The sequence below is a fragment of the Alosa pseudoharengus genome, unplaced genomic scaffold (assembly GCF_046254945.1).
Source record: "Alosa pseudoharengus isolate Yale_2024_CS ecotype anadromous, Long Island Sound unplaced genomic scaffold, YU_APseudo_1.1 YU_APseudo_1.1_scf_3, whole genome shotgun sequence".
Lineage (NCBI taxonomy): Eukaryota > Metazoa > Chordata > Actinopteri > Clupeiformes > Clupeidae > Alosa > Alosa pseudoharengus.
The window spans coordinates 26357706-26384021 of NW_027468718.1; the positions used below are offsets into that span (position 1 = coordinate 26357706).

At 42.1% G+C, this 26316-nt stretch overlaps 2 protein-coding genes across 2 annotated transcripts; both read left to right on the plus strand.

Annotated features, from left to right (window-relative positions):
• Positions 1-263: 263 nt before the first annotated feature.
• On the plus strand, positions 264-13651 carry snx4 (sorting nexin 4). Its single transcript, XM_076263749.1, has 14 exons — positions 264-383; positions 1256-1380; positions 5685-5823; positions 6013-6162; positions 6900-6947; positions 7401-7456; positions 7677-7749; positions 8391-8452; positions 8693-8758; positions 10073-10162; positions 11100-11199; positions 11687-11832; positions 12085-12199; positions 12548-13651. The coding sequence occupies exons 1-14, from the start codon at positions 294-296 to the stop codon at positions 12593-12595; spliced, it is 1308 nt and encodes a 435-aa protein (XP_076119864.1). The 5' UTR covers positions 264-293; the 3' UTR covers positions 12596-13651.
• A 2257-nt stretch (positions 13652-15908) lies between these two features.
• Positions 15909-26198, plus strand: znf148 (zinc finger protein 148). The gene is made up of 7 exons (XM_076263750.1): positions 15909-16036; positions 17215-17579; positions 18940-19065; positions 19222-19345; positions 19526-19609; positions 19711-19829; positions 20383-26198. Exons 2-7 carry the CDS (start codon positions 17241-17243, stop codon positions 21970-21972), a joined length of 2382 nt encoding a protein of 793 aa, XP_076119865.1. The 5' UTR covers positions 15909-16036; positions 17215-17240; the 3' UTR covers positions 21973-26198.
• The last annotated feature ends 118 nt before the right edge of the window (positions 26199-26316 follow it).

Genomic DNA, 26316 nt, shown 5'->3' on the forward strand with positions numbered 1-26316 from the left:
TAAAAAAACAGTAGGTCCTAAAGTTGAGTGAGATCAGATAATCATGTCAAAAATTAGGCTATAGGCCTACAGTAACTGTCTAATAGAACAACAACAACAATAGCTAAACCAACCAACTAAAAAGACTAGACTACACTAGACCACAAACAAGAGCTGACATTGAACTAGGTTCATATACCCTACGCCAGGTGTAATGACAATGGTTGCAAATCACCAGGTGACAGAATTATGTATTAAGGAAAAGAAACGCAATCAGAACTGCGCATGCGGTGAGGAGGTGGACACAAGTCAGAATGATGGCGGATACGGGAAGCGACGAAGTAGCGGTGATTGGAAATATCGACCTCACTCCTGGGGAGATAGAAAACAACATGAAAAACACGGTAAACTTTGCCGATACACCACTGCTAAAGACAATGGCATGTAAATCAGTTACTTGCATCCTGGCGTGCAGTCCCTTATTACTCGATTTCCTTCACTGCCAGGCCATATTTAGCCCCCGGAGTTGCGTAGCCTTCCGAAATTCGATGCTGCTTGCTAGTTAGCCAGTGTTCATGAGCCGCAGCTGGATCAGCTGAGCTGTTGTTGTTGATGGTAACTTTCTTAATGACAGGCTACGAACAAAGAGCTTTTAGTTTAATTCTCTGCGTTTGGAAGAGATCCATTAATTCACGGTTAACCTAGACAACTTGAGTTAACTTAGGTCCATTTCTGGCGCGGCAACTGTCTTCTATCAAAGTTTGAGAAAGTCTAAAAAACTTACGAGTTTGGCTATTTCAAAGGTCTCAGCGTTTGCTAGTTGAATGAACGTGTCCCCTTTTGTAAATGACACCGTTCGCTTTTTCTTAATAACTTAATTTTCAAAATGCTGTAGAATACTTTAATCTTAAATTGAACTTTACTTCAGGCATATTTGCGAAAAGTAGGCTACAATAGTACACCATCAAAACCCTTCATTTGCTTAAAGGCTGACGTAGACATCCCGTGATCTGTCACACTGGTTTAGAACGAATGGTCAGTAACGCTAATGTTGCTTAGTCGTCCAAGAAATACATTATTGTTTGTACATTATTACATACATGTATTGTTAGTACCGTCTCCAGGCGCCTTTGCCAAGTATTGGGGTTTAATTTTGCAGCCGCAGAATTTTACCTGTAAGCCTATAAGTTTGAGCGTTCTGCTCACTGAAATGAGGTAGCCTACAGTGAATACAAGCACTGATGTGGTCTTGATTTCCACCCCCCCAACCCACCAGATGGGTGAAAAGGGCACTGTACTTTTCAGGAAGATGGAGATCAATGTAGCAGAAGCAGAGAAGAGAACAGTGAAGAATGCTGTGAACATGCAGGAGATCTACACTGTTTACCTCATCGAGACACGGTACAGTGTATTGCTTTCTCAACATTATAGCCTGCACACTGCACAAATGCATCAACATAGACAATTAAGCCAATCTTTCTGGCTGGAATTGATGTATCCTAAGACCCCCAACCCCCCGTTTTACATTTACATTTACATATGGGACCTAGAATCATGCAATACATGTAATGCAACACATAATGTAGAACTATGCATGTATGTGCTGCTATCTAAGTTTTACAAAAATGCTTAAAAAGTGTTCATATAGTTCATCACTGTTTAAAAGTAGATTTTGATACTCATAATCTTACAACAAATTTAATTTGACTGTGTCAGTTTGACAGTATTAATTTCCCACAACATTTTGGTGATATTTTGTGTTGAATTTGGGGAAACCAATTGTTGTTATCGAAATGGTCCTGGTTTGTTTGTTTTCCATGGTTTGGGCAAAAAAACTCTCCCGCTCCCACCACGCGCATCCATAGGGCACCAAAGGACAGAGGGGGCATCCAAATGTAGCCAATAAGTAGTAGCTTAGTAGCAAACTGGGTTTCACTCTTCATCAATAATGTTTACAATGTCAAAATGCACCATGTTACATGCAAGAATGATACTTTTTGGGTTCACCCAATCTGCACCCCGTAGCAGATCTACTCTTGCGTACACAGGGAAGAGACAAAGAGAGTGGCAGTTTCCATCTGGCTTGACATTGTGTATCTCCTTTTTAATGTAATCGTTTAAAGAAATCATGAAGGCAACAAAGACGAGGCTACAGGTGATTGTGATTTGCGAGTTTATCCGTTTCCCACTACTGACAATTTTTAAACTTTGATTGGTGAGAGGGATCTTTAACATACTAGGCTGCAATCAATGTGCTTTGGAACATGGACAAGAATATAAATAGACTAGTCTACTACTTTGCCTTAGTAGAATGGAATTGGTGAGTCTATAATAATTCGTTTTCCAAGTATTTACATGAAGCACATGATATGCCGAGTCGACTGAAATGCATTCCAATCAGATAGCTAGGTGGCTACCAGGCTCATAATTCACTTTTAATTGCAAACAGAAATGTGAAGCAACATGTTATTACACACTTCCATTTCCATGTTTTGCGTATAACAACTATTGTGCATAGCATTATGAGAATGTGAAGACTCAATGCTCTTAAAGTGACAATGCACCATTTATGAGTAAAACAGTATTTATTAATTTATTTTATTATATATATATATTTTTTTTTTTTTGGGGGGGGGAGGGCGAGGCAACTCCCCTAGGGCACTGAAATAGACAGCAGCGGCACTAAGTGTCTGTGTACATAACTTGTGTACATGAAACAAGCTTGCTTAAGACCACGTGATTATCATATTTCAGCCTATCAACAACATCAGTTTTATGTCTCAGCTACACCCACTGCGACACAGTGATGGTAGAGGTCAGGAAAAGGCCACAGCCACACTCAGAACTGCTCCAGACCAGCATTGGAACTGTGAAACTTAACACAGAACACCCCCGCCGCCCCCCCCCACCCCCCACACACACACATCTAAAAAGAAGGGGGGAAATAAATCCCCATTCTCCTTTATTGTTTACTTAGGAGGTGGAAATGTAATCAAATAAGAGTTCATCCTCTACTTTGCCAAGATGAGGCATCCTTGAAACAATACACACACAGCGCCTTAAAGTGGGAAGGTAGAAACTCATGACAGAAAATAGCTTGCCTACACAACGAAAGGCAGTCCCTGTAGTCAAACAAAGCTTTTACACAACAGCTAAACATTCTTTCAGCTGTACTCTACCATGGTGACTGTTGTCTTGGTATAGGAACATGTTGATGAATTTGCATTAGCTCCCCTGCTTTGTATATTAGTGAAACGTTATAGTAACAGTATATGTCAGAAGCCTGTCTGTCTGTGTCCAATGCTTCCCTCACCTTCCTTGAGCTCCCCAGCTCCTCAGAGGTCCTCAGAGGACTGCTCAGAGAGAGTCGTCCCACTGTCGGCTGCTTAGAGCGCTGAGCACAGAGCTGTATTGTTGGCCTATCCCATAAAAGGAAACACATGTTTTGGTTGGGACCTGAACAGCGCATGCTATTACACACACACACACACACACACACACACACGCACACGCAAACTGGTCTTTATTTACCACAGGCCTGGGAGAGGGGAGTGTGTTGCGATGCAGGCTCAGGGCAGGCAGTCCCGTAGTTGGAGTGGAGAATGCCCCCCAGCGTCACTGGAGCCACGCTCCTCTTAGTGATTCCAGCATGGATTATTAGTGTAGAGACCATTATGAGCTCTCATTTCCTCCCCAAGGTCCGTTGTATTCACAACTCCAATTTCTTAGTCCCTCTCTCCCCTCCCTTATCAACCCCCCCTCTCTTCCACTCTTTCTTCTCACTCCATCCTCTATCTATCTATTACGACACCCACTGCTCTTCCGCCATCTCTATCTTTCAGACAAAGTCTCACTCTTTCCTATGTCAGTTACAGTGGCTTCATGTTTTGGGGGGATGTTTTTATTGATTTTGGGATTCCTGCTTCTCTGGCCCCAGCAGCCAGTGCGCTCTTTGAGCCTTCCCTGCCTGGGGCTCCTGGCATGGACAGCTCACGGGAGATAGTCGCCATTTAACTTTTGGCACGGTGCACACGGCCACTTCGGAGGTTTGCTGCTCCCCCAGTCAGTGTAATCGGAGACCTCTTCTGGAGCCTGCTACAGGGGGGTATTTTCATTTAGGGCGATTAAAAAAAAAAAAAAAAAGCGAGGTTAACATTTTATGCCCAATATTTACCTCAGCAGTCAGCAGTTCGGTATGCTCTCTACTGAAATATTGTCCTGCAATGTCAAATGGATGATGGTAACATCAACAGCCCACCACAGTTTGGCAGTGCGTTGTTTTACAGAGACCCTACTTATTGAATATTAATGTTGACATTTTGATTATGCTATCTGGTGTTGGCAATTAACAGCGAATATTTCTGGAGAAGGTTTGAGGGCAGAGGCCATGGAAGAATTTGAGTCATCTCCTACAGAGAGGGTTCTTTTTTATAAAGGGGCCCTGCATTGTTATTGCCTTTAAAGCAATCTTCTAGGAGAAGGGAGACCTACAGTACTGTGCAAAAGTCTGAGGCATCTTACATGTTTTGTTTCAGCAATGCTTTAAGGACCATATTATTTATTTCTCACTGTCTTAATTAGAATATGACCAGAGAACACAGGAAATACACAGTAGGCCATTTTAAATACACATAAAATGTTTTTCTTTCTGATACCAGTCCAATTTCAGTCTCAAGCTACCATTAAATTAGTTGTTTTAGCAGTGTTATAATGACCCAAGGGGGAAGCTCTTTATGGAGCTGTCGTTCCCTACCCAGGCCACTTATGGCCATGCCTGGCTTGCCAGAAGCTACTGGTAGATACAACTATGATGGGGGTCTCAGCTGCTGACTTGAGCGTGGCTCACCCTAAAACTGATGCTGAGGTGTCAAGACCAAAGTGGAGGAGCCACCTGAACAGTATTGTACATCTCCGGTGACCCTCTCCATTATATTCCCAGATGGTAATGCCAGAGACGGTTGGTAAAGCATATATTAAGGATCTTTGGTAATACAGAGTCAGCTTGCCTCATCAAGGTTCTTTGAATAGAATCCTTTGGCTAGGCATTTTCCACTTTAGGGCAGCAATGAACTCTTCCAGCTGTATCTTTTCAATGAGATCATCAATCTGACCATGTCATCATCTCCTTCCCACTTCTGATACCAATGTGTCAGAGCCAGAACCAGTACAAGTACCAACCAGCTTCAGCTTCCACCTTGCGAGATTGGTCATTATAACACTGCAAAAACGACCAATCGAATGGATGCAAAAGACTAGAACCCGAACCAGAAATGCACTTTTTTTTTAAATTCCATATTCTCTCAATCTTCTGGATGAATTCTAATAAAGACAATGAGAAACATATATGGTCACCATAACATTTCTAAACCAACAAATCTAATGGGTGCCTAACACTTTTGTACAGTACTGTACATGTGTAGCCCACGTTATTGTGACAGTATCAAGACAGTTTTGAGGGTAACCTGATTTTTTAGAATGTTAAGACACATTTGTGTTTATGTTGGCTGGGTCATAAACATGACCTGACGTGAGCGCTAAACATTGATTTGTGCAGTTAAGTGCACACGTTTTCCAATGTTGGCCTTAATCATGAACTGTTTCTTTTGTAAACTTTACAATGTACAATTTTAAATGCTGTTTATATGAGTACATTAATACTGAGGTTAGGAATCATCTTATCTTATTTTTTTCCTTCTACACAAAAGCCCAGCAGATGCTGCCTCTGAGGGGACCAACTCCACTCCAGATTCCCTGTGGAGACGCTACAGTGAATTTGAGATTCTTCGCAATTTCTTACTAGTCACCTACCCCTACGTGGTTGTCCCTCCTCTCCCAGAGAAGCGAGTGAGTGAAATCAAACATTAAGTGTTTTCATTTTATTATATGTGGGAATATTATTTTTACTGAAATATAATTGAAAGTGTGCTAAATTCCTAAATGTGTCTTTGATATGTCAACACACTCTTGACATTTGACTTTTTTTAAGAGCAATGTCACTGTAACATTTAGTTTATTCATACTGGTCATTTCCAGGCGGAGTTTGTGTGGCACAAGCTGTCAGCAGATAACATGGACCCGGACTTTGTGGAGAGGCGCCGTGTCGGCCTGGAGAACTTCCTGCTCCGGGTGGCATCCCATCCCATCCTGTCCACCGACAAGATCTTCTTCGCCTTCCTCACTGAGGTAAGGGATAGACACGGGCGGCAGCCGCGCCGGCCGCTGAAGGGGCCCTTTCCTCCCTCCGCTCCACTCCGACGAGTGTAGAGGCCGCACTAGGTCCCATCCCCACCCCCACCCTAAGCAAACACTGAGCAGTAGCCAGACACACTGTACATAAAAGTGGACAGGATGTCCCTCTGACCAGAACAGCAATTACTCATGGAGGACATTACCCCTGGGCCGTCTCTGAAAGTTGTCAGAATGACACCTTTGTCTTGCTCATTATCTCCCTCTCTTTCTTTCTTTCTCTCTCTCTCTCTCTCTCTTGCTTTCTCTCACACAGACGCACACACACACATACACATACACACATAGGCATAGACACACTCATACAAACATACTCTTTGCTTCTCACACATACATACATACATACACACACACACATTTTCTGTCTTCTGTTACACACGCACGCACGAACACACACTCACACTCACTCCTTGGAATGACTGCTGTAGCTGTGTCATAATAACCTCTATAAACACAAGTCCGTCTTTGTTGGCCTTCAGGAAGGATGAAGACATGAACTAGGATGACGTTCCTCTTCAAAGGCTTTCAGACCAAATAATCTCACTGGGTTGATATCTCCTTTCGCACTCCAATTGTGTTCTGCTTCCTTGAGTGGCCTCCTTTGAAAGTGCTGTCACGTTGGTGATGGTCTTTGTCAAACTCAAGCCACTGTCCTTCTCTCTGTCGCCCCACAGGAAAACGGCTGGAAGGAAATGGTGTTTGAGACAGGATTCCAGGCAAAGGTACTCCATCAGCGCGCTGGGTTTACTCGCTTTAAACCCACCTCCCTCATACATCCTGAGCCTCCTCTGCTTGCCCTGACACTTTTCATCAACTGTGTCTTGCGTTACAGTGGTTTGTCATGCTACTACGGTCTTATGCAAGGGGATGATGGGTGCAGAGTTGTATGTGTGCGTTTTGGATGTGTGTAGTTGTATGTGTGCCAGTGTAGAAAATAATGATCATGTGATGCTGAGTATAGCTGTGATAAAAGCGTGCTATAATAATGATAATGACTTGAGTTTTGTTAGAATGGAGATCGCAGCACTTTTGTCATTTGCTGACACATATCTGAGTTTTAAATGTTGTTTCAGAGAAATCTTAGAAGTTCAACAGTTCAGAAGTTCAAGCAAAATATTCATGAGCACTTAACATATTCTGGCTGGCCTTCTTTCCCCCTCTCTGTTTCTCCCTAGGCGGATTCAAGGCTGAAGGCTCTGAATGCGACGTTCCGGGTGAAAAACCCAGATAAGTAGGTCGTTCATTCCTTCACATCCCCTCTAACTAGTGTGGTGTGAACTTAATGAATACTCAGCGTTTGTTGAACAAGATGCAGTGTCATTTCTTGCGCGCGCTCTCTCTCTCTCCCTATCTCTCTCTTTCTCCCTCTCTTCTTTTTATCCTTCTGTTTTATCTTCTCTTGCTCTCACTCTGGCTCTTGTTCTCCATGCTGCCCCTCTCCTGTGCTGCAGGAGGTTTGCTGAAATGAAACACTATGGCGATGAGTTGCAGTCTGTCATCTCCCAGCTGCTGCGAGTTCGAGCAGTGAGTCCACACAGCTGCCCAATATCACAGCTCCTCATCGACACACCACCACTCTTCCTCTCCTTCCCTCCCTCCCTCTCTCTCTCTCTCTCTTTTTTTTTTCTCTCTCTCTCTCTCTTTTTCTCTCTCTCGTACACACACACGCACACTTACACAAACACACCCATGAGTACACACTGGAGTGATATACATACACAACTGCATTGTGCACATGTACACACACATAGCCCTGTCAAATGCATACACACACACACACAGAAGTACACATTTACTGTATACATGCAGACACACACAGACACACTCACACTCACTCAGACCCACTCCCAGTGGTTTCTCTATTTTGGAGTGTAATTTTTATTTTCCTCTATTTTGGAGCATAATAGTCTGTTGTCAGCAAACAGCAAACATGCACATTAGTGTCAAAATCTAATTCGGGGAGAGGGGAAGCGTGTAATGCCTCTTGGCACGCCCAGCAGCCCAGTGCTTTTTTTCGGATCCTGCCACAAGCTTGCACTTTTTTGTTGTAATTTTGAGTCATTATATCATATTTCTGCACACTGCTGCAGTTTGGAGCACAGGGCTTTGAATGAAAACATGCTAGCTCTTACGTTTCGCTCGCTGACCTCTGCTCTCCACCCTAGAGGGTAGCTGACCGCCTCTACGGAGTATACAAAGTGCACGGGAATTACGGCAGAGTCTTCAGGTGGGAGTCATGTCTTTTGACGATGCAGTGGACCACTTTTTTCCTTATGTATTTGATGTGACACATTACTTATTTTATCTCCTATGTAATCAAACACTTCCCAATAGCTAATCAGCATAGGAAGGTGCTAGCATTGGATTGCATTCTGCCCTCATGCCTTAATCCTCTTGTAGCATCATGGCTTTTGTGGTCTATGTTGGGATACTGCTGAAGTTGCTTCCTTGTGTCTTTATTTGACAGTGAGTGGAGTGCCATAGAGAAAGAGATGGGGGATGGACTACAGAGTGCTGGCCATCACATGGATGCGTGAGTCTCTAGACACACACACACACTCACACACACACAGGCACACACACACTCACACACACACATACACACACACACACACACACATAATAGAAATAAAGTGCAACACTTGCACACAGAACATGGTAACCTAAAGATATACAAGTCAAGCACATGCATATACGTTTGATGCAGAATATAACTTCCTTAACACACTTCACATCAAACTGGGTAGAATTGGTTGGGGCTTCGCTTCTGTCACTTTGATGATGTTTCGGTACAACCCTGATAGGATTAGTGTGGGATGGTGTTGCAGCTGTTTTGGCTGTGTTCCCCCCTCCACTGGCCACTGCCCTCTCCCTCAGTGGGCTTCTCCCGTTACCCTCCGAGACCTCATCAAGCGAGCTGAAAAATGAAGGTGTTGCCTGATTCCCTCCCCACTCCAGCCCCCACTCGCCGGGCTGACCGTACATGTGTGTGCCCCCTGTCCAGAGCTGTAAAACACATGGGCTGGAGGGGTTTGGAAGCCCCTCAGGTTTCGGATGGAGGCTCTCTGGTAACAAGTAGCTAAAAGGCTTTCAGGGGGAAGGATGGGGGAGTTGGTGGGGTGGGGGGGGCCCATGGGAGGGTTTGGGTTTTGGTCCTGACTGGCGAACAACCAAAACACCCCCCCACCACTTCTCCACTACCTAACCCACCCCCTGAAACGGCTGCAAAACGGCTAGAATAGGCCTCAGAGAACGTTTGTGCTGTGTTGCCTGCCGCAGTTACGTTGTCCACACCCCCACTGCCCCGTCTCGGCCTCCCAATCCCACCCCTACCCCCACCCCCACCTGGGACATTCTCTGATGGCTTCCAGATTGCCGCTCTCGCTACCTCGGGGTCACAGGCCACTGGGTCCATGGGGCTGCTGGAGGAGAGCTGTGTCAGCAGCGCGTCTCCACGGAGAGCCACTTTTAAAGCGGCCCGTCCGTCAACATCAGCTCCCTGGCGTGCCAGTGGGATATTTGACAGACACGTGTCACACTTACTGAAGGTGGGGGGGGGGGCATAACAAGAATGTAATTGTCATTACCGTTGCAGATTGTGGTCTTCTATTGTTGTCTTTAGCACTTTCTGTTTTAGTCATCAGAGAAAGAGAAAACCTGTGATGTATAACAGAGGTACAAGTGTATTTTGACAGGGTTTTCTATTGTAAACACGAGATTTTTTTGCTTTTGGCTAACAGCCCTGTTACTGGTAATTAAAAGAGTCTGTTATTTGGCAGTAGTCATTTTATAATGTCTTACCCAGCTGCTCACATTGTGCAGTAACTAAAATGTTCTATTACTGTAGCTATGCAGCATCAGTGGATGACATCCTGGAAGAGGAGGAACACTATGCAGACCAACTGAAAGAGTACCTCTTCTACACCGAGGCTCTGAGGTGGGTTTGGCTAGGGATTTACATTTACATTTATTCATTTGGCCAATGCTGTGACTGACTAACTGACTGGTAACTTGATAGCCTCTATGCACACTGTATTGGAGAAACAGTTCCCAGTGTTGCGGTAAGTTGTAATAAAATCTTTACATTTCTTATTTTCCCCCACGCTGGCCTTGCGTAAGCCAAACCTTCTGTGTTTGTGGACTGTAACTACATTAAGTGAGGTTTTATTTTGATAACCCAGTGAGAGTTGTTGGCCAAGGGGACGAGAGGCGGTGGGGCTCAGTGGCCCAGGGGCTCCTGATTAGCCATGGTCGTGGCCGCCTGAGCCGGCGGAAATGGAGGAGCGCTGTCCTTCAAGTGGCCCGCAGTCTGCCAGGGAGCCCGTCGATTCCTACCGGCAGCCAGAATTCCAGGGGCACCAGCGTGTTCGTGTCGTAAGAGGACTCCTCACGCAAGCCCTCATCCCCTGCCAGGGATCCTGGTTGTGGTGTTGGCTCCACTGGTCAGGGTGGTGCCAGACCCCTTGCATCGTTACCATTTAAAATTAAGCCCCCTCCAATTAATTACAGCACAAGAGCCTCCCTTGTGGCTGTGCATTATCACTGCGTCTCTGGGGCATATGAATGTCCATGAATTAACTTGAATCCATTCATAACTGCAATATCTTAAAGGCGCTGGTGTCCTGTGTTGTGCATTAGTTGCGGGGGCAGATTTGCAGTTTGGTTTTCCTGTAATCCCCTGTATTATGTGACATAAATAGATTCCCACAAACTTGCTTTTGCCAAAAGAACACTGCCTGCGTTTTTGTGGTAAAGGACATCTGCAGTCTGTTTTCTCTGTGTGTGTGTGTGTGTGTGTGTGTGTAGTGTGTGTGTTTTTGTGATTGGCAGATGATCCATTGACTGGCTTGTCCAATGGGCTGTGTTTGTTTCAGGGCGGTGTGCAGGAAGCACGAGCTGATTCAGTACGAGCTGGAGATGGCGGCGCAGGACCTCACCACTAAGAAGCAGCAGCAGGAGGAGTTGGCCACTGGGGTGCGTGTCTGTCAGTGGGAGCCCTCCTACAGGGAACAGATGAGCCATGCGCTGCAAGTGGAAACTTCACAGAAAGCAATAGAGTTTTCCAAAATCTTTCTCCTCACTCTGGGAGTGAGATATACCGATACATAGAAACTGCCTTGACAAACTTAGTTTATTTCACATGATGCGAAAAATATCTGTGTACATCTGTGAAAGCTGTGTACATCAGTTAGCAAAATCACTGGTGATCAACAGGATGTCTTAATATGACAAAGTGTGAACAAAGTTTAGGATAAATTTACCTAGCTGAGAACACTGACTCTGAACAGTCATAGAGTTCTTTTAAATCAGGAGAATGTGGGTCTAGGGTTCACTTCCTGAGCTCAGTAATGTAGAGTTTTCATTTCACACTGGAGTCTTACTGGCCTGAACGTCCAGGGGAGAAATAAGTTAAGGAATTTTAAGTTATTGTTTGTTCATTTTGTTTCCTCACCATGTGCAGACGGTGCGCACCTTCTCGCTGAAGGGGATGACCAGTAAGCTCTTTGGCCAGGAGACCCCCGAGCAGAGAGAGGCCAAGATGAAAGTTCTGGAAGGGCAGATTCAGGAGGGCGAGGATTCCCTCAAAGAGCAGAACACAGAGTGCGAGTAAGAGGACACCTCATTTTTCCATATTTCACTCAAGTTACAAAACTTTTTTCAAACTTGCTCGACTCCTATCGATGTGGGCAAAGCCCAGCTGTGTTTTCAAAAGGTAACATGCCTTTATCAAAACTGTTTACACTAGATTTTGCACTGTGTACATAGTATAGTTTCAGTAAAGTTTGAGTGATCAAAAACTCATTTTAGTTGTTAATGGCTCCAGCAAACAACTGAGCAATGTTTTGTGCCATTCTCCAGTGTGTTTGTGAAGGGTGCCTGGTCAGATATTGAGAGGTTTAAGGATCAGAAGAACCATGACCTGAAGGAGGCTTTGATCAGCTATGCCATCATGCAGATCAGCATGTGCAAAAAGGTGAGAGACACTACCTTTACACTTGGCCCACATCTGAAACCGTGTAGAGTATAGTAGAAAAGCGAAGAGAATATCACGTTTTTCCCCCCAAAGCTTTCGTTGTGTCTACACATACCCAGACTGTGGTCGAAACAACACTTATTTTAATAACTTATTTTAATACATAATTACATTTTTGTAAGTTCTGTAAACTCCTAGCACAACACACACAGCCTTGTCATTGTTAGATATTGTTTGTGTCATATCAGAATGATTACAACCAGTTGTGTTGCATACACATCACTTCTTTCTTCCTCTATCTGTCTCTCTTCCATTTCAATATCTCTCTGTTCTCTCTCTTCTCCTCAGGGAATACAAGTGTGGACCAATGCAAAAGAGTGCTTCAACAAAATGTGATGATTGATCGCATGTCACATTCCAGACCAGAATGGTCAGATAACAGCCCATCTCACTTGTGTCCTCAGAACTGCCATGGTGATTGGCACCCAGATCCACTACCTGGGACCTCCACACCACATTACAGCACCTGTGCTCAGAGCATGAGTGCGTTTCCTAATGTTACACACTACCAATGAGAAAATCATTTTGAAGCAAAAAATCCATTGTTGTATTTATTGTCTGCCAAGCTGTCTGTGGCCTTAATTTAACCAGATGCCTTAGTAGTCACCCATGCCGATTCATTTAATGGCCTCTTTAAAGTGCTTTTACAAGATTTCTTTTGCCAAACATCAAGGACTTGATTTGTCAAGGACAGCTGCCTGAAGTGGACTGATTTTTGTTTCTAGATTTTTATGAAGTTTTCAGAATTGTCATTCAACTGTTGGGTGAGGGTATCATGATGTCATGCTTTCATCATTCCTTTTTTGATGTTTTATTATACAATCTTTTTCAATCAATTTTCCTATTCTGTACCATTTTTCTCTCATTGGCAACACTGAGACACACCTGCAGTTGTGAGTGTTAGCAATGATTGCCTTGCTTTGCCTGGAACACTCTGCATAAAGATAACAGTTTGGTGAAATTCCACTCAACACTATTCCCTGTGCATTTTTTTTCTGTTTATCACCTCATCTCCCCCGTTGAAACAAGACCGGGGTGTAAAGTGATCTTAATCACCTGTACAGAGGAGTCGATGTTCAGTCTCCGATTTCCTGAGAAAAAAGTTGGATCTGTGCAGGAAGCAAGGGTTAAGTCTTCATACACGCCATCACAGAGAGAGTGCTGCGAAGCCGGACCACACTCTCCCTTAACAAACACCCCTGCCTAAGCCTTCCACCATCCTCACCCACCGTCAAAACAAAATATACCGGCTTGGCATTCGTCATTAGTTTTCAGTGCTTTTTGAGTACTCTTTGACCAGTTTTGTTGGCACTTTGTGCCAATACGTACACACTTTTGTAACCACACACTCACTTTTATATGGCTTCATTAAAATGAAAATATTTAAACTTGTTTATGGCTTTCTTTCCTCCTTCTGTAGACCTAACGTTGCATATTTGCACTCGTGGCCACAGCAACTCCTATGAATGGCAGATTTGTCATTACTGATGGATAGGCGGGTCAGTGTTTTGATATAAATCTGGCCGGAGGAACAGGAAGGTCACACAGGAATGGCAGGATATAATCATTTCCGCAGTAAAGTGCTGTGTGTGTGTTAGTGGCCTGTGTGATCTCACATAGTAACTTCCACAGTTATATTTTGGAAATAAAATGACTTCTAAACAGAAAAAAATATTTAAATGAATGTGTCCCAAACAATAGAAAATAGTACATAGAGCGGTTAAGTACAGAGTAACGGCAGCCACAAGGTGATGCCATTAGATTTGCAGTGGACTAAAAAATACGATAAAAGGTTGTCTAGGATTTTCCACTGCATTTGTGCACATCAACATGCAGGCCTGCTTTTAAATCAACCACAACTCCCAGAGGTCATGTGAGCAAGAAATATTTCACATTCAGGCTCAATTCTTCACCCACCCTGACTGTTTTGTTGAATCACATCACATCTTACAACATTCAGAGAATATATCAGGTTGACATCTAAACTAATATCTAAAAAAGATATGGACCAAGAATCAGTGTTTCTCATATTACCGAGTAAACAAAAAAAAATCTAGAAGGGTAAAAAAAAAACTCACTTGAATACACGTGAGGGGAAGAGGCTGCACAAATGCTGCCATCTTGTGTTCTCGGTGGTGCTGCTTCACACCACTACAAAGCCAGTGAGAGGGTGTAATAATGTGGTTGGAATATCCGTGGGCTTTGGAGACTGGAGAGCTCTTTAAGAGGGGTAACTGTCTATTATTGACTTTTTGTGTAGGTTTCAATCCTCAAAGTATTCCATGGTTGTTGAGGGCTCTGACCAAGCATTATTTCCCCCTCTTTCAGGGCACAGGCTGACCAGTTGTGATGTCATATTTTCGCCATGTCTATAATCTTAGGGTTGTTTTCAGAAAACAAAGAACACAAAATGTTAGGAACTATATACAAAAACGTATGATGCAGCCTAAACATAAATGATTAAAGGAGTGTACACTTGCACATTCCTTTAGAGTTACCACCGTACGACCTTTAGAGTTACCACCGTTATTCATCAGATAGCCTAAATACAATGTGGGAGGGGAAAATCTCACTGCAAAACATAAAATGCAGTGAGTGTTCTCACTACACAATGGTCAAGCACTCTGTAAACCAAATGGTATGGAGAGGCCTCAGTTTTTCAGGAGGAGGCAACATCCACATGACACTTCACCTGTATTTCACATATTTCATCACATTCTTCCCATGTGGGGGTTGCTAGAATATTCTCTTTGCATAATATGATGGAATAGTTTTTAGTATATGAATAGTTTGAAGTATTTCAAAAAGAGAAACTTTAATTTAGATTCATTAGGCTAGTGAAATATAAAGTGAAATATTTGAAGCCTTTTTTTATTTGATTATTCTAATCTTGATAATTATGGTTTACAGCTCATGTAAATCAGTAGGCTAGCCTATCTCAAAATATTATAATAAAGAATTTATAACAAAGAAAGCAAAGAAATGTCGATGCAAAGAAATGTCGACCTGAAGAGCTCTAATCAGCTAATTAAGTCAAAACACCAGCAATGTTTTCTGAGCTTTTAATCTCTCGGTCTGGGCAATGCAATGGATTTTTTGGAGATGCAGCTGTTTTGTTGGTTGATAAATTAACAGTTTTATTATTTTGACTGTTTTTCACTTTCCTAGACCTAGAATCTCTGGTGTGAGCTAGTGCTGTCACTCATTTCGGCATTCAAACACAACACACAAAAAAATTGTGCCATGTGGTTGTCCTGAGCGTTAAACATTAACCAATTTGGCACCTTTTAAGAATTATCTGCTTCAAACAAATCATCCTTCAAAGTTTTTTGACATGGTCCTCTATGCTCCCTTGCCTTATGAGTAGGCCTATCCTTTCTTCCAGCCACAAGTTGCTCACAGAAAAAAATTCCCCTTTTCTCCAAATCCTTAACTTTTTTCTGGAACAACAAAGTGTTGCTGCTTGACACGATGACAATTACCATTAATTATGGAATATGTCCCTCTTTTCTATCTAAATAGCCTAACCAGAAACGCCTCTGCGTGATGCCTTCAACCCACCAACCACCTGAGGTCAGGAGAGCTCTGCTGCAGCTGCGTGAACCACTTCTTTCAAGCTTTCAAGCAGCAAACTTCCCACAATGCACCGCTGAAAACTACTGGAGAAGGAATGCAGTAAGCTAGTGAGCTAGCAAGGTACGATCTGGCTGTCACAGCGACGAAAACTTTTGCAGACAGACCATGATGACCCTACCGGTCCAGTAATAGCAGGTGTTGGTACGTAACGATGCATATTCCGAAATATATGTGCATTTTGCTAACCACACTGGCCCTATTTGGCCGGTGGTTTCGAAATCATCATTGCACTTTACATCATTAATCTCGGTACATTTTGAGTGATCAGGCCTTCTCATTATCACAGACAGGTAACGTTAACGTTAGCTAGTGGGCTAACAGTTATCAAGCCAGACTGTAAGTTGTTCAATTTTGTAGTCGTAGACGAATACTAATTCATGCCGTTCCGAAACTTGATTGCTAAAATATACATTCGACACTTTGCTGTGGTTGGTTGTTAAGCGCCCAGTAAATCTGGCAACAACCCTAAGCTGGCTATTGTAAGACACACTTCGTAATTGCAATCGATAATGCTAGTTTAGCATGTATGTTTCGCAGGTAACAACGAAAGCTAACGTTAATGTTAATCGTTTATTGTTAGCTCTAGATAGAGGCTTAGATGTGTTTACTTAGCCAAGTAATGTTAACTTGAGTTAGCTACATAGCAAACTAGCTTACGTTAGACTGCATGATCTTGAACTGTATTAAAATGTGAAGGCCGTGTTTGGAAGTTGCCCTTTCAAGCCATCGCTCGTCGAAGCTTTTTTGGGGTGGTTGACGTTGCTGTCCTGTGCAGGGTTCATACTACCACTGCCATTTCCGTGCATTCAAAGCATTAATTCAGATGTTTATTGTGTGTCGTGCAGATTAGTTAACTAATGTTATACGCGGCTGTCAAATGAAGCTGTTGATACAGTAGTGGCGATTAGCTAGCTCAGTTACATCACGAATTCTCAACGAGTTTTATCTCGCACTTATAAAACATCAGACTGAGGTCAGCGTAGAGCAAGTTGTTTTACATTTTGGATTTGCTTCCACAAATGCACGAGTGCATGTGCACAAGTAAAGCATCCGGCGTGAGGCCCTGCATGTGTGTCATCATCCGTATTGATCTGTGGATGTGGTTGATAAAGGCCTAGGTCTTCCATAATAATGTTTTGTTACTTCTTCCATGTTCTTGTAATCAATTGGTTTCTATTATCCAAGACATGGAGAATGGTTTTTCCTCATGGTTTACATACTATTCAGTGTCTGTTCTCAGAATTAACAATTATACTAATTTAAGCACTCCTGGTCCAGCATTGATTTGGAATTTCAATATAAGCATCTTTTTATCTTAGCCACAATCCTCCTCCTGCCATTGAAGATGAACCTTGATGAGAAACTGGATGGGATGCTGTTGAAGTGCAGTGGGCCAACAGGTTTGCATCACCACTCCTCCAGAGCCCTGGGAAGCACAAGGATGGATGGCAGAGCTGGTTTAGATGAGATGCCCATGGGTGAACGAGCACTGGCTAACCACCCCCTGCTGGCTGAGGATGATGACGAGGATGATGACCTAACAGGGGCGACGTTGAGCGCGCACCACCTCATCTCACACGATGAGCTGATGGTCCATGAGGAGACGGTGAAGAACGATGGAGAAGAAGACCCGGAGTTCTCCCAGCGGCATCCTCCGAAACTGCCATACACCCTACACATGCCTGTGAGTATACTCTGAAACTGTGCACAGGTGTCCTTCTATTTATTCAGATCTCAAACGTGGTACAAGCCAAGCAAACATCAGGGATTCAGTCCCTAGAGAGAATGTAATGATTTCATTAATGCTGCCTCATTACATTGAGTGGCAATAAAAGACAAGTGTCCTGCAGTAATGAGAATACTACAACGATATTAATGATGGTGCACTCATGCAACTGGGAAGTGGAAAAGTTCCTACTTCAAAACATCTCGTACGAGTTGACAACATTCACTTAACTATAAATTGGTCATGTAGATAATTGTACGGCTGCAACAACTAATCGAGTAGCCTAACTGATTAGTTGTCAACAATTCCTAATATTGTAAACTTAACTTAATCCTCAATGACAGTAACCAAACATGTGCAACGTGTGGACGTCTTTCCTTGGGCTTTAGGAAACACTTATCGACATTTATTTTATTGTATTTCTTGGCAAAAGAAGAGATTTGTTTTGAGATCACTAATATTCAACACGATTACTCTGGGAATTTTGAAACATTTTCCACATTTAACAGTGAATTAAATGGAATTTTCAATACAATTCAACTGTAAAACACATGCAATACATGTAGTTAGCCCTGCAAAGAAAAGGGGATACACTGGATTTGTAACTTTCATAAATTTCATAAATTGAGAGCATTGTAGCAAAATGGAATGCAACAACATAATCGTTATATTTCATAATCCTTGGAAGTCGTAATTGACGATTAATAGATTTATTCTATTAATGGCACAGCCCTAATTTCCAGACATTTTATCGATCAAACAACTTATTGATTAATCAAGAAAATAATCAACAAATTATTTGACTATGAAAATTATTGTTAGTTTCTGTCCTATTCATAGGCAAGCTAGCCAGAAGGCTAAACATCACGTTGTTATCCACAATATTCCTTAGATAACAATGGGCGTTGCCATGACCCCTCAGTATTCAGAAATCCAGTTTTCTATTTTCAGCCGAAGCGATTTTAATGTAGGAGTAGACAGTGCTTGACGTATCCTAAGCCAGGTGAAAGCAAACTTTTATATTTTACTGTCAGTCATATATTATATAGAACAGTGGTTCTCAAACTTTTCACAATGAGTACCACCTCAGAAAACAGTTGGCTCTCCAAGTACCACCATTATGACCGGCATATACAGTAGGCCAATTTATCTACATATTTTACATTGTACATACGGTTTTATTTTTACATTGTACATAGTGTTCTGCAGCAATGAAGAACTCATGTTCTCCATGTTCTCAACTAACTCCGCACTCTCTGTTGTTAAGGTTTATAGTCTTGCGTGCATTAATGGGATAACCGACTCTCTTCCTGAACAGTTGAGTATCAAGCAGGAGATGAAGCTTTCTGACTCACTGCTGCTCACCAAGAAAGAGAAGAAACAGGGAAGGGACCTTTCGGAATGCCATAAGAAGAAGAAAAGGAAGCAGCGCTCTCCTGCGAAGGTATACCGCATTATATTTTTCATATATCATGCACAGTACATTATCGTTGTTGCTTCTTTTTTTGTACTGTGCACATGTCACAGAGCTCAAGTATTATTGTAATGTCATACTGCATTTGATTTGCCCTGGTTACTGTTATTATATTTTATTTGTTAGATTCTCACCATTAATGAAGATGGATCTCTAGGGCTCCAGAGCCCAAAGTCCCATGTGTGTGAGCACTGTAATGCAGCCTTCAGGACCAACTATCATCTACAGAGACACGTCTTCATTCACACAGGTCAGACCAGTCATGCCAACGTAGGTACTGCTGTCCGGTGTGGATGAAGATACGTACTGTTGCGTTGCTTGTAGCTGGAGCCAAAGATAGAGGGTGCTGTGATGGCCTGCTTTAGGAAGTTCTTGTGTGTGGTTAAATCTGTGGAGAGTTTCATTTTGTGATGACTTTGCTCTTTAACAGGAGAGAAGCCGTTTCAGTGCACACAGTGTGACATGCGCTTCATTCAGAAGTACCTGCTTCAAAGGCACGAGAAGATTCATACAGGTATGGCTGGAATATGGAAGAAATAGAACATCCTATCAGCATGTTTCATGTTTTGTCGAGTGTCATATGCTGATGTTACTAAATGTTTTTGTATGCTGAAGGGGAGAAGCCTTTTCGCTGTGATGAGTGCGGGATGAGATTTATCCAGAAGTATCACATGGAAAGACACAAGCGAACACATAGCGGAGAAAAGCCCTATCAATGTGACTACTGCCATCAGGTATACTTGTTTTTGTCCTGCATTAGGCTCAAGTGCATGTAAATGTAAAAGACAACTGCCATCAAGGCGTCCCAACATATGAAAATACTGGATAAGATTCAGTATTTAGCTGTTTGCCGATTTAGACTACCGGTAGCAGTTTGCCAATGAACCATTGAACTGTTTTTACTATGTGTTTTTGGTATAGTTGTCATTCATAGTATTGATATAGAATGGTGCTTAAACTTCTGAACAGATCTCCCTCTTACATTTCCATTTACTCAGAAATAGTGCATGCCAGTCATTTAGGAAAAAAGTATTTGCTGGCATGCAATCAGGTAATGTTTTAGGCTATCCTCCTGAATAGGATATTTCAGGCTACCTGGAATAATTTAGAACAAAAAACAAATTATCCTGTCCACCTGGGGAGAGTGTTAAGTAGCACAAATTATAAATAACCAGATTAATGCAACAGCAGCTTTAACCTCTAAGAATTTGCATTCATCATAGCAGTAAGCTCGGTCTTGCTTGTTGTGTTTTAACACTGTCCTGTCACATTCTTTGTTGAACTCAGTACTTCTCCCGAACGGACCGAGTACTGAAGCACAGACGCATGTGCCACGAGAACAAGGACCGGAAAGCACACAGAGCCTCCGCTAAAGAGGGACTGCTGCGGACCTCCGAGACGGTGAGCTTTTCCTTCCCAGCGAAAGAGTGTTCGCTGCCAAAGAAAAAACGTCAGAAGTCCTGTGAGAAGACCCATGGCTCTGCCACAGCTCTCACAGACAAAGATGGAAGTGGCAGCACAGAGGAGAAAGCAGAGAAGAGGTTGACCAAAAGCGAGAGCCTGCCACTATATGCCGTCACTTCTAAAGTCAAAGACGAGTATGTAGTAGCCGAGTATTCTGTGGAGCTCCCCGACTCCTCTCCAGGCAACCGACAACTTGGGGAGGTGTCTCCCGATGAGATCAACCCTCCGAAACTAGTCCTGAAGAAGGTACCTAGTAAGAGAAATCTGAAGCAGTCTCTGGAGCAACCACAGAGTTTGTCACCGTTGTCTACCTTTGAGGAAGGCAAAGTCAGCAGGTACACATTTGAGATTGTAGACAAGCAGAGTCTTTTGGATGTGGAGAACTTGGAATCAGTCGATACCCTTCAGGGAGCACAGCCCAAACCAGCAACGAGTAGCACAAACTACGACGATGCCATGCAGTTCCTGAAGAAGAAGCGTTACCTAGCGGCAACCAACAACAGCCGTGACTACGCACTCAATGTGGGAAGCATTGCATCACAGCCTTCGGTCACTCAGGCAGCAGTAGCCAGTGTCATCGACGAGACTGTTCCTGCCACCATCTTGGAGCCCCAGCCCATGAATGTGGAGATCAAGTCCAACCATGAGAAGAACGTGCTCCCTGATGAGGTACTGCAAACCCTGCTCGACCACTACTCCACCAAAGCCAACGGGCAGCCTGACCTCTCCTTCAGCGTGGCGGACACGGAGGTCACCTCCAGCATATCCATCAACTCATCCGACGTGTCTGAGAGCAGCCCGCCAGAGCCTCTGGGGACCAGCACTCAGGCACCACCCGCCGAGAAGTCCAGTCTCCTTCAGGAGTACTCAAAGTTCTTACAGCAGGCATTGGAGAGGACCAGTCAGAACGACAGCTATCTCAACAACCAGAGTCTTACGTTTGTGACGGACAGCCCCAGCTTGGCCGGGCAGCCGTTGTTCTCAACTGACAAACAGCTGACCTCACCTGGCCGCTTCCGCCTCAACTCTCCTCTAAGGTCCACCCTGGAGAAGCCTCACTTCGCTCTCCTGGGAGACTCCCAGCACTCGTTCTCGTTCTCCGGGGACGAAACTAACCAGTCTGCCGTGTCCCCCACCGAAGACTTCCTTGAGCAGGTCACCTCTTCAAAAAAGACAGACGTTCAGGGGATTGGTCAGACATTTCAGATTGCCACGTTTGAGCCGAACTTTCGCTCCCAGTTCCAGAGCACTCGCTCTGGAATCTCCTCCCAGTTTAGCATTGCCAATGGTCAGGTCAGCCTCCGGAGTCACGGAGGAGCAGACTTCTCAGAGTTCCCACTGGTCAGTGTAACGGAGACCAGAACACAGATGACCTCCTCCCCTGATCATTCAAGCAGCCAAACATTTGGGTGATTGGAAAACATTTGTATGTGTGTGTATACATATGCACATACAGATATTTTGTAATTATTTGCAAGGCACTTTATAACATTCGTTTATTGTATTTTGCCAATGTATGCTTCATTTTAGATGTTATTCTTTATCATTGTCTCATCATGTAACCGAACATGATAAAAAAGTCCTATACTGGCAGAGATGGAAGACAGCACTTACAAATTTTGAATTGAATCAGTTTTCTAGCACTTTTGAAGTATAATATTAATATTTTATTATATAACATAGTAAAAAATTAAGGGGAAGCCAAATAACTAAAGCTTTGTTAATCCAAACAAGGAGTGCCTCCACCTGCCCCTTTCATCAGTGATGGTTTACCTAGGAAGCATAGGTATCAAATTTCGGTCTCACAGGAGATCAAGTAATGAAAGTGTGTAGTAGGGTAAGCAAGCACTGACATACCTACTATTGGGAAACATGCCTGGAAAGATAAGACCGTGGGGAAATGCCACAAGGGCAGACATGGCATTGCCTCCCACGGTGGTCTCTGGTTTTGACAGAAATGTGTGATGAATCACATTTAGACCTTAACACGTTCAATACTAATGAGACCATGTACTCCTTACAGAGAGGTCCCTGATAATTACACACAATTACAATTTCAGTTGAGCTGCTCAGTCGCTCAGAGCTGAATGAGCCTCAGATTCGGACAGATTTTAGTTTTGTAACAGGAATGAGCTATTTTATGAATGTTGGCTGTCTTTTCTCAGCTTGTGTTTGAGGACTTCTTCCTTTGTCATTTCTTTTCAGTATGCCATCTAATTGTTATGTATACAATGTTAATAATGACTAACAATGATCAGCAAAGTATACATGGTACATTGTTTGGAGTCCACAGACCGTTGGAACAAATGCAGTCAATTTGAACAGACAAAAACAACTGTAGGCCTACTGACATTCTGTTAAACATTTTACACTAGAATGACAATTTGTAGAAATGAAATCAAATGTCATCAATGGGAAAGTCAAACTAAATTGTCAAACTAAAATACAGGTGCCCTGTGAGTTGGGCTGCCCAGCCCATGCCCACCAAGTTTCACACAAATCAGACCTGTAGTTTAGCGTAATCATTCTAACAAACCAACCAACCAACAAACAACACTGGTGAAAACCTTGTTGGCGGAGGTTTGGGCTTAGAGTATATAAGTTAAGCTGATTGACAATTTAAACTTAATTTTCCTTCTTGTATTGCTGTTTATCAAGTCATCCATTTTACAATTCAATTCAATTGACCAATAGCCCAAATGTATAGTTTTTTAACATAAATCAAGATATCCCAAACTATTTTTGCACACTGAACTTAAACTTGTCAGGCTGAGAGATTGTTGCATGCAAAAGTGTCTTACCTCTGCAAACATGGGCACATTTGTAAATACAGACCAACTTTATCTTTTCAAAAAACAGTGATGGCTACAATTGGGGGAAAACAACAGGTACTTTACCTCAAGGAATCTGGGGAATGTTGGCAGTTGAATGCAGTTTGTGGATAAAATCCAAATGTTATGAACTTTGCACACTTTCCTCAATAGGGAATGTCCATTGAAGGTTTTGTCAATTAACAACCTTAATGTCTACATTTACCTCCCTGACGTTTTATAAACTTGGAGCTTGAGATGTGATATGTAATTGAGTTATCAGGTTTTGGTTTGCCTGGGACTCAAGTCATTGTGACTTTAAAAATAGCATTTATCATTCATTTTGATAATCTAATATCATCATGTATCATTGATTAGTCAAGAGAGAGATGCCTTTGAAGTAATCACTAGTCTATACCAGTTTGTGTACTGTCCTGTTTTCTGAATTTCTTCTCCCTTTGAATGGTTAAAACTAGTCTACTTTTTGCACTCTGAATTTGTGGTTGTAAAGCTAAAGCTTTTTTTTCAAGTGTCAATGTCATTGGGGCTTGCACAGCTTACTAGTTACATTTTTTTAATTTGTTTGATTTTAAAGCACTTTTTCTTATAATGCCATGTCTTGCGCTCATTTCATCTGATGCACTTTCTTGAGGTCATAATTTCTCTCCCAGTTCCTGAATATGGGCTGAGGTCATTGTAAATCACCTTGTCACAGCAGTGCATATAGTGGCCTTCTAGTAGGTAAAGAACTTGCTCAGATAGTTTAATGTGACAAGTAGAAAACAACAAAAAAATCATGTTGAATTTTTTTTTTTTAATAATGTATATTCTACATTAATATTACACTAAACATGTTCCACACAGTAATGTTAGAACAGGCTTATAATTGTTGTTTGATTTTGACCAGTGCATGAACTTTTCCCTTTCTGGTACTGTTGTGCTCTTATGATAACTTGTTCTTTGAGAATAATATTATGTATCGTGCACATAGCTACTCCAATCCTTGTATTTGCTTCATGTGAGCTGATCATTTGAAAATTGATTACATAGCAGATTTCCTTTTCTTTTAAAAGTTTGACAGTTCCATGCAAAGATTAATTACACATCACCTCCAAAACACTGACATGTTGCTCATGCATGTGTAAACTGTAATATGTGAGCAGATAGTCTGAGCATTTATTAACATAAGGTTACATCACACTGTTAAAATAATCTGGTATAATAGTATGGTGTGCCTTACAGATTACACTGCAGTGCATCACAGTTATGGACGTGGCAGAATGGGTCATTTGCATGAAATTGCCAGTGTGCTCTCTGGTTTGTCTAATGCTGTGAGGTTCAGTTTTCTGGTTTAAGCCAAACATACGTGTGAAATTCCTTGATTTTTCAATAGCCAATCTCTGTTGACGATCAGGGAAAAACACCCCCACTTTGAACTGCAGTTACTTTTCACACTTTGTGTTAGCATTCCTTAGTTTGATGGTGTTGATTGAAAGCTTGCCTCTGCTATAAATACATTGTACATTTTAACTGTATAGCCTTGTTTAGAGAACAGTATTTTTGGGAAAGTGCAGAATCATTTTGGATCTTCAGTGTATTTTTTTATTGTGTAACCTCTTAGATTGTGTTCTCTAAATATGGTTTATGGGATCAGGGGATATTTAGTCATCGTTCTGCTATAGATCACATTGCAACTTTGTTATATTTGTGGCTTACTGTTCCAGAGCTGAGGGTAAATCATCCAGGGATCTTTCAGGAGGGAGTTGTCTGCTCTACTTGATGATAATTGGAAATGCATTACTTAATAAGCTGGATAATTCTTATATAACATGGTGGGATGTGCTGATATATCTACTGATACATCCCAGTTGTGAAGCTATTTGTTCTGGCCTAACATTTTTTGCTCCTCTTTATGTCAACATGTGGCACAACTCTCTCAAATATCTCTCAGCAATAATGGATCATTTTGAATTCTTTTCACATAGAATTAGTACAAAGTATAACTTTGGGATAGACCACCTGTTTTATGTTAATGATTGAATGTTTGAGTGTCTAGGGGTAAAATGGCTTTGATTTTAATCATGGCAAAATTTGCTCTTAGCTACAGAGTCCTGTCATTGGTTGATCGAGGATTTTGGTTGCCATTGATAGTCTTAATATCACATCAGTTAATATGTTTTAATCATAATTAAATTATTAGACATTGTATTTCATTAAACAATGTCATACCACAATTTCTGCTCCACAAAACTTGGTTTTGCCAAGTTCTGACCATAAGTGCCCTTCAAATGAATGAGGAAGAAAAAAATTACTTCTGGTCATTAGAGAGTGAACAAGAATCTAATTTGACGTTTTTTTCTCTTTTCAACCTACCTGTGTGACACATTTTACTGCTGCTTGTAAAAGTCATTGTGCATTTCAAATTCTCCTGTGATTGAACATTCACATACTTTGAACAGAATAACCATCAAGAAAACAAAATAAATTAGTGTAATTTATATGTTGAGAGATTTTTACATGTGGTTTTGAAAAGTTTCATTTAAATTGGAAGGTTTCTTAATCCTTTTCATGCTTACATTCTGATATATTCCATTTCTGGGGAGTCGCATGTCCCCTGATTTGTCAGTTTTTGTACACTGGTTATATTTTTATATGTATTGTATGCATTATGTTGTAGCTGAATTGTTTTCATTTAGAATACCATACATTTATGCAATATTATGTATACTGTATGACAAGTGAAATTTGATTTCAACTGAATATTGTTGTGTTTTGATTGTCTTTCTTGTGTGTTACGTTGTCTTTCCAAATATAAACAAAATGATTGTGGATTAATTCTCTTTTTTTGTATACCCTAGTTTTGCTTTTGATATCCTGCAGTCCTCTTCGAAGGACAGACCAGAGGTCTAAAACCCAAAGTTCCAAGTCTGTCATACTTTTTATTTAC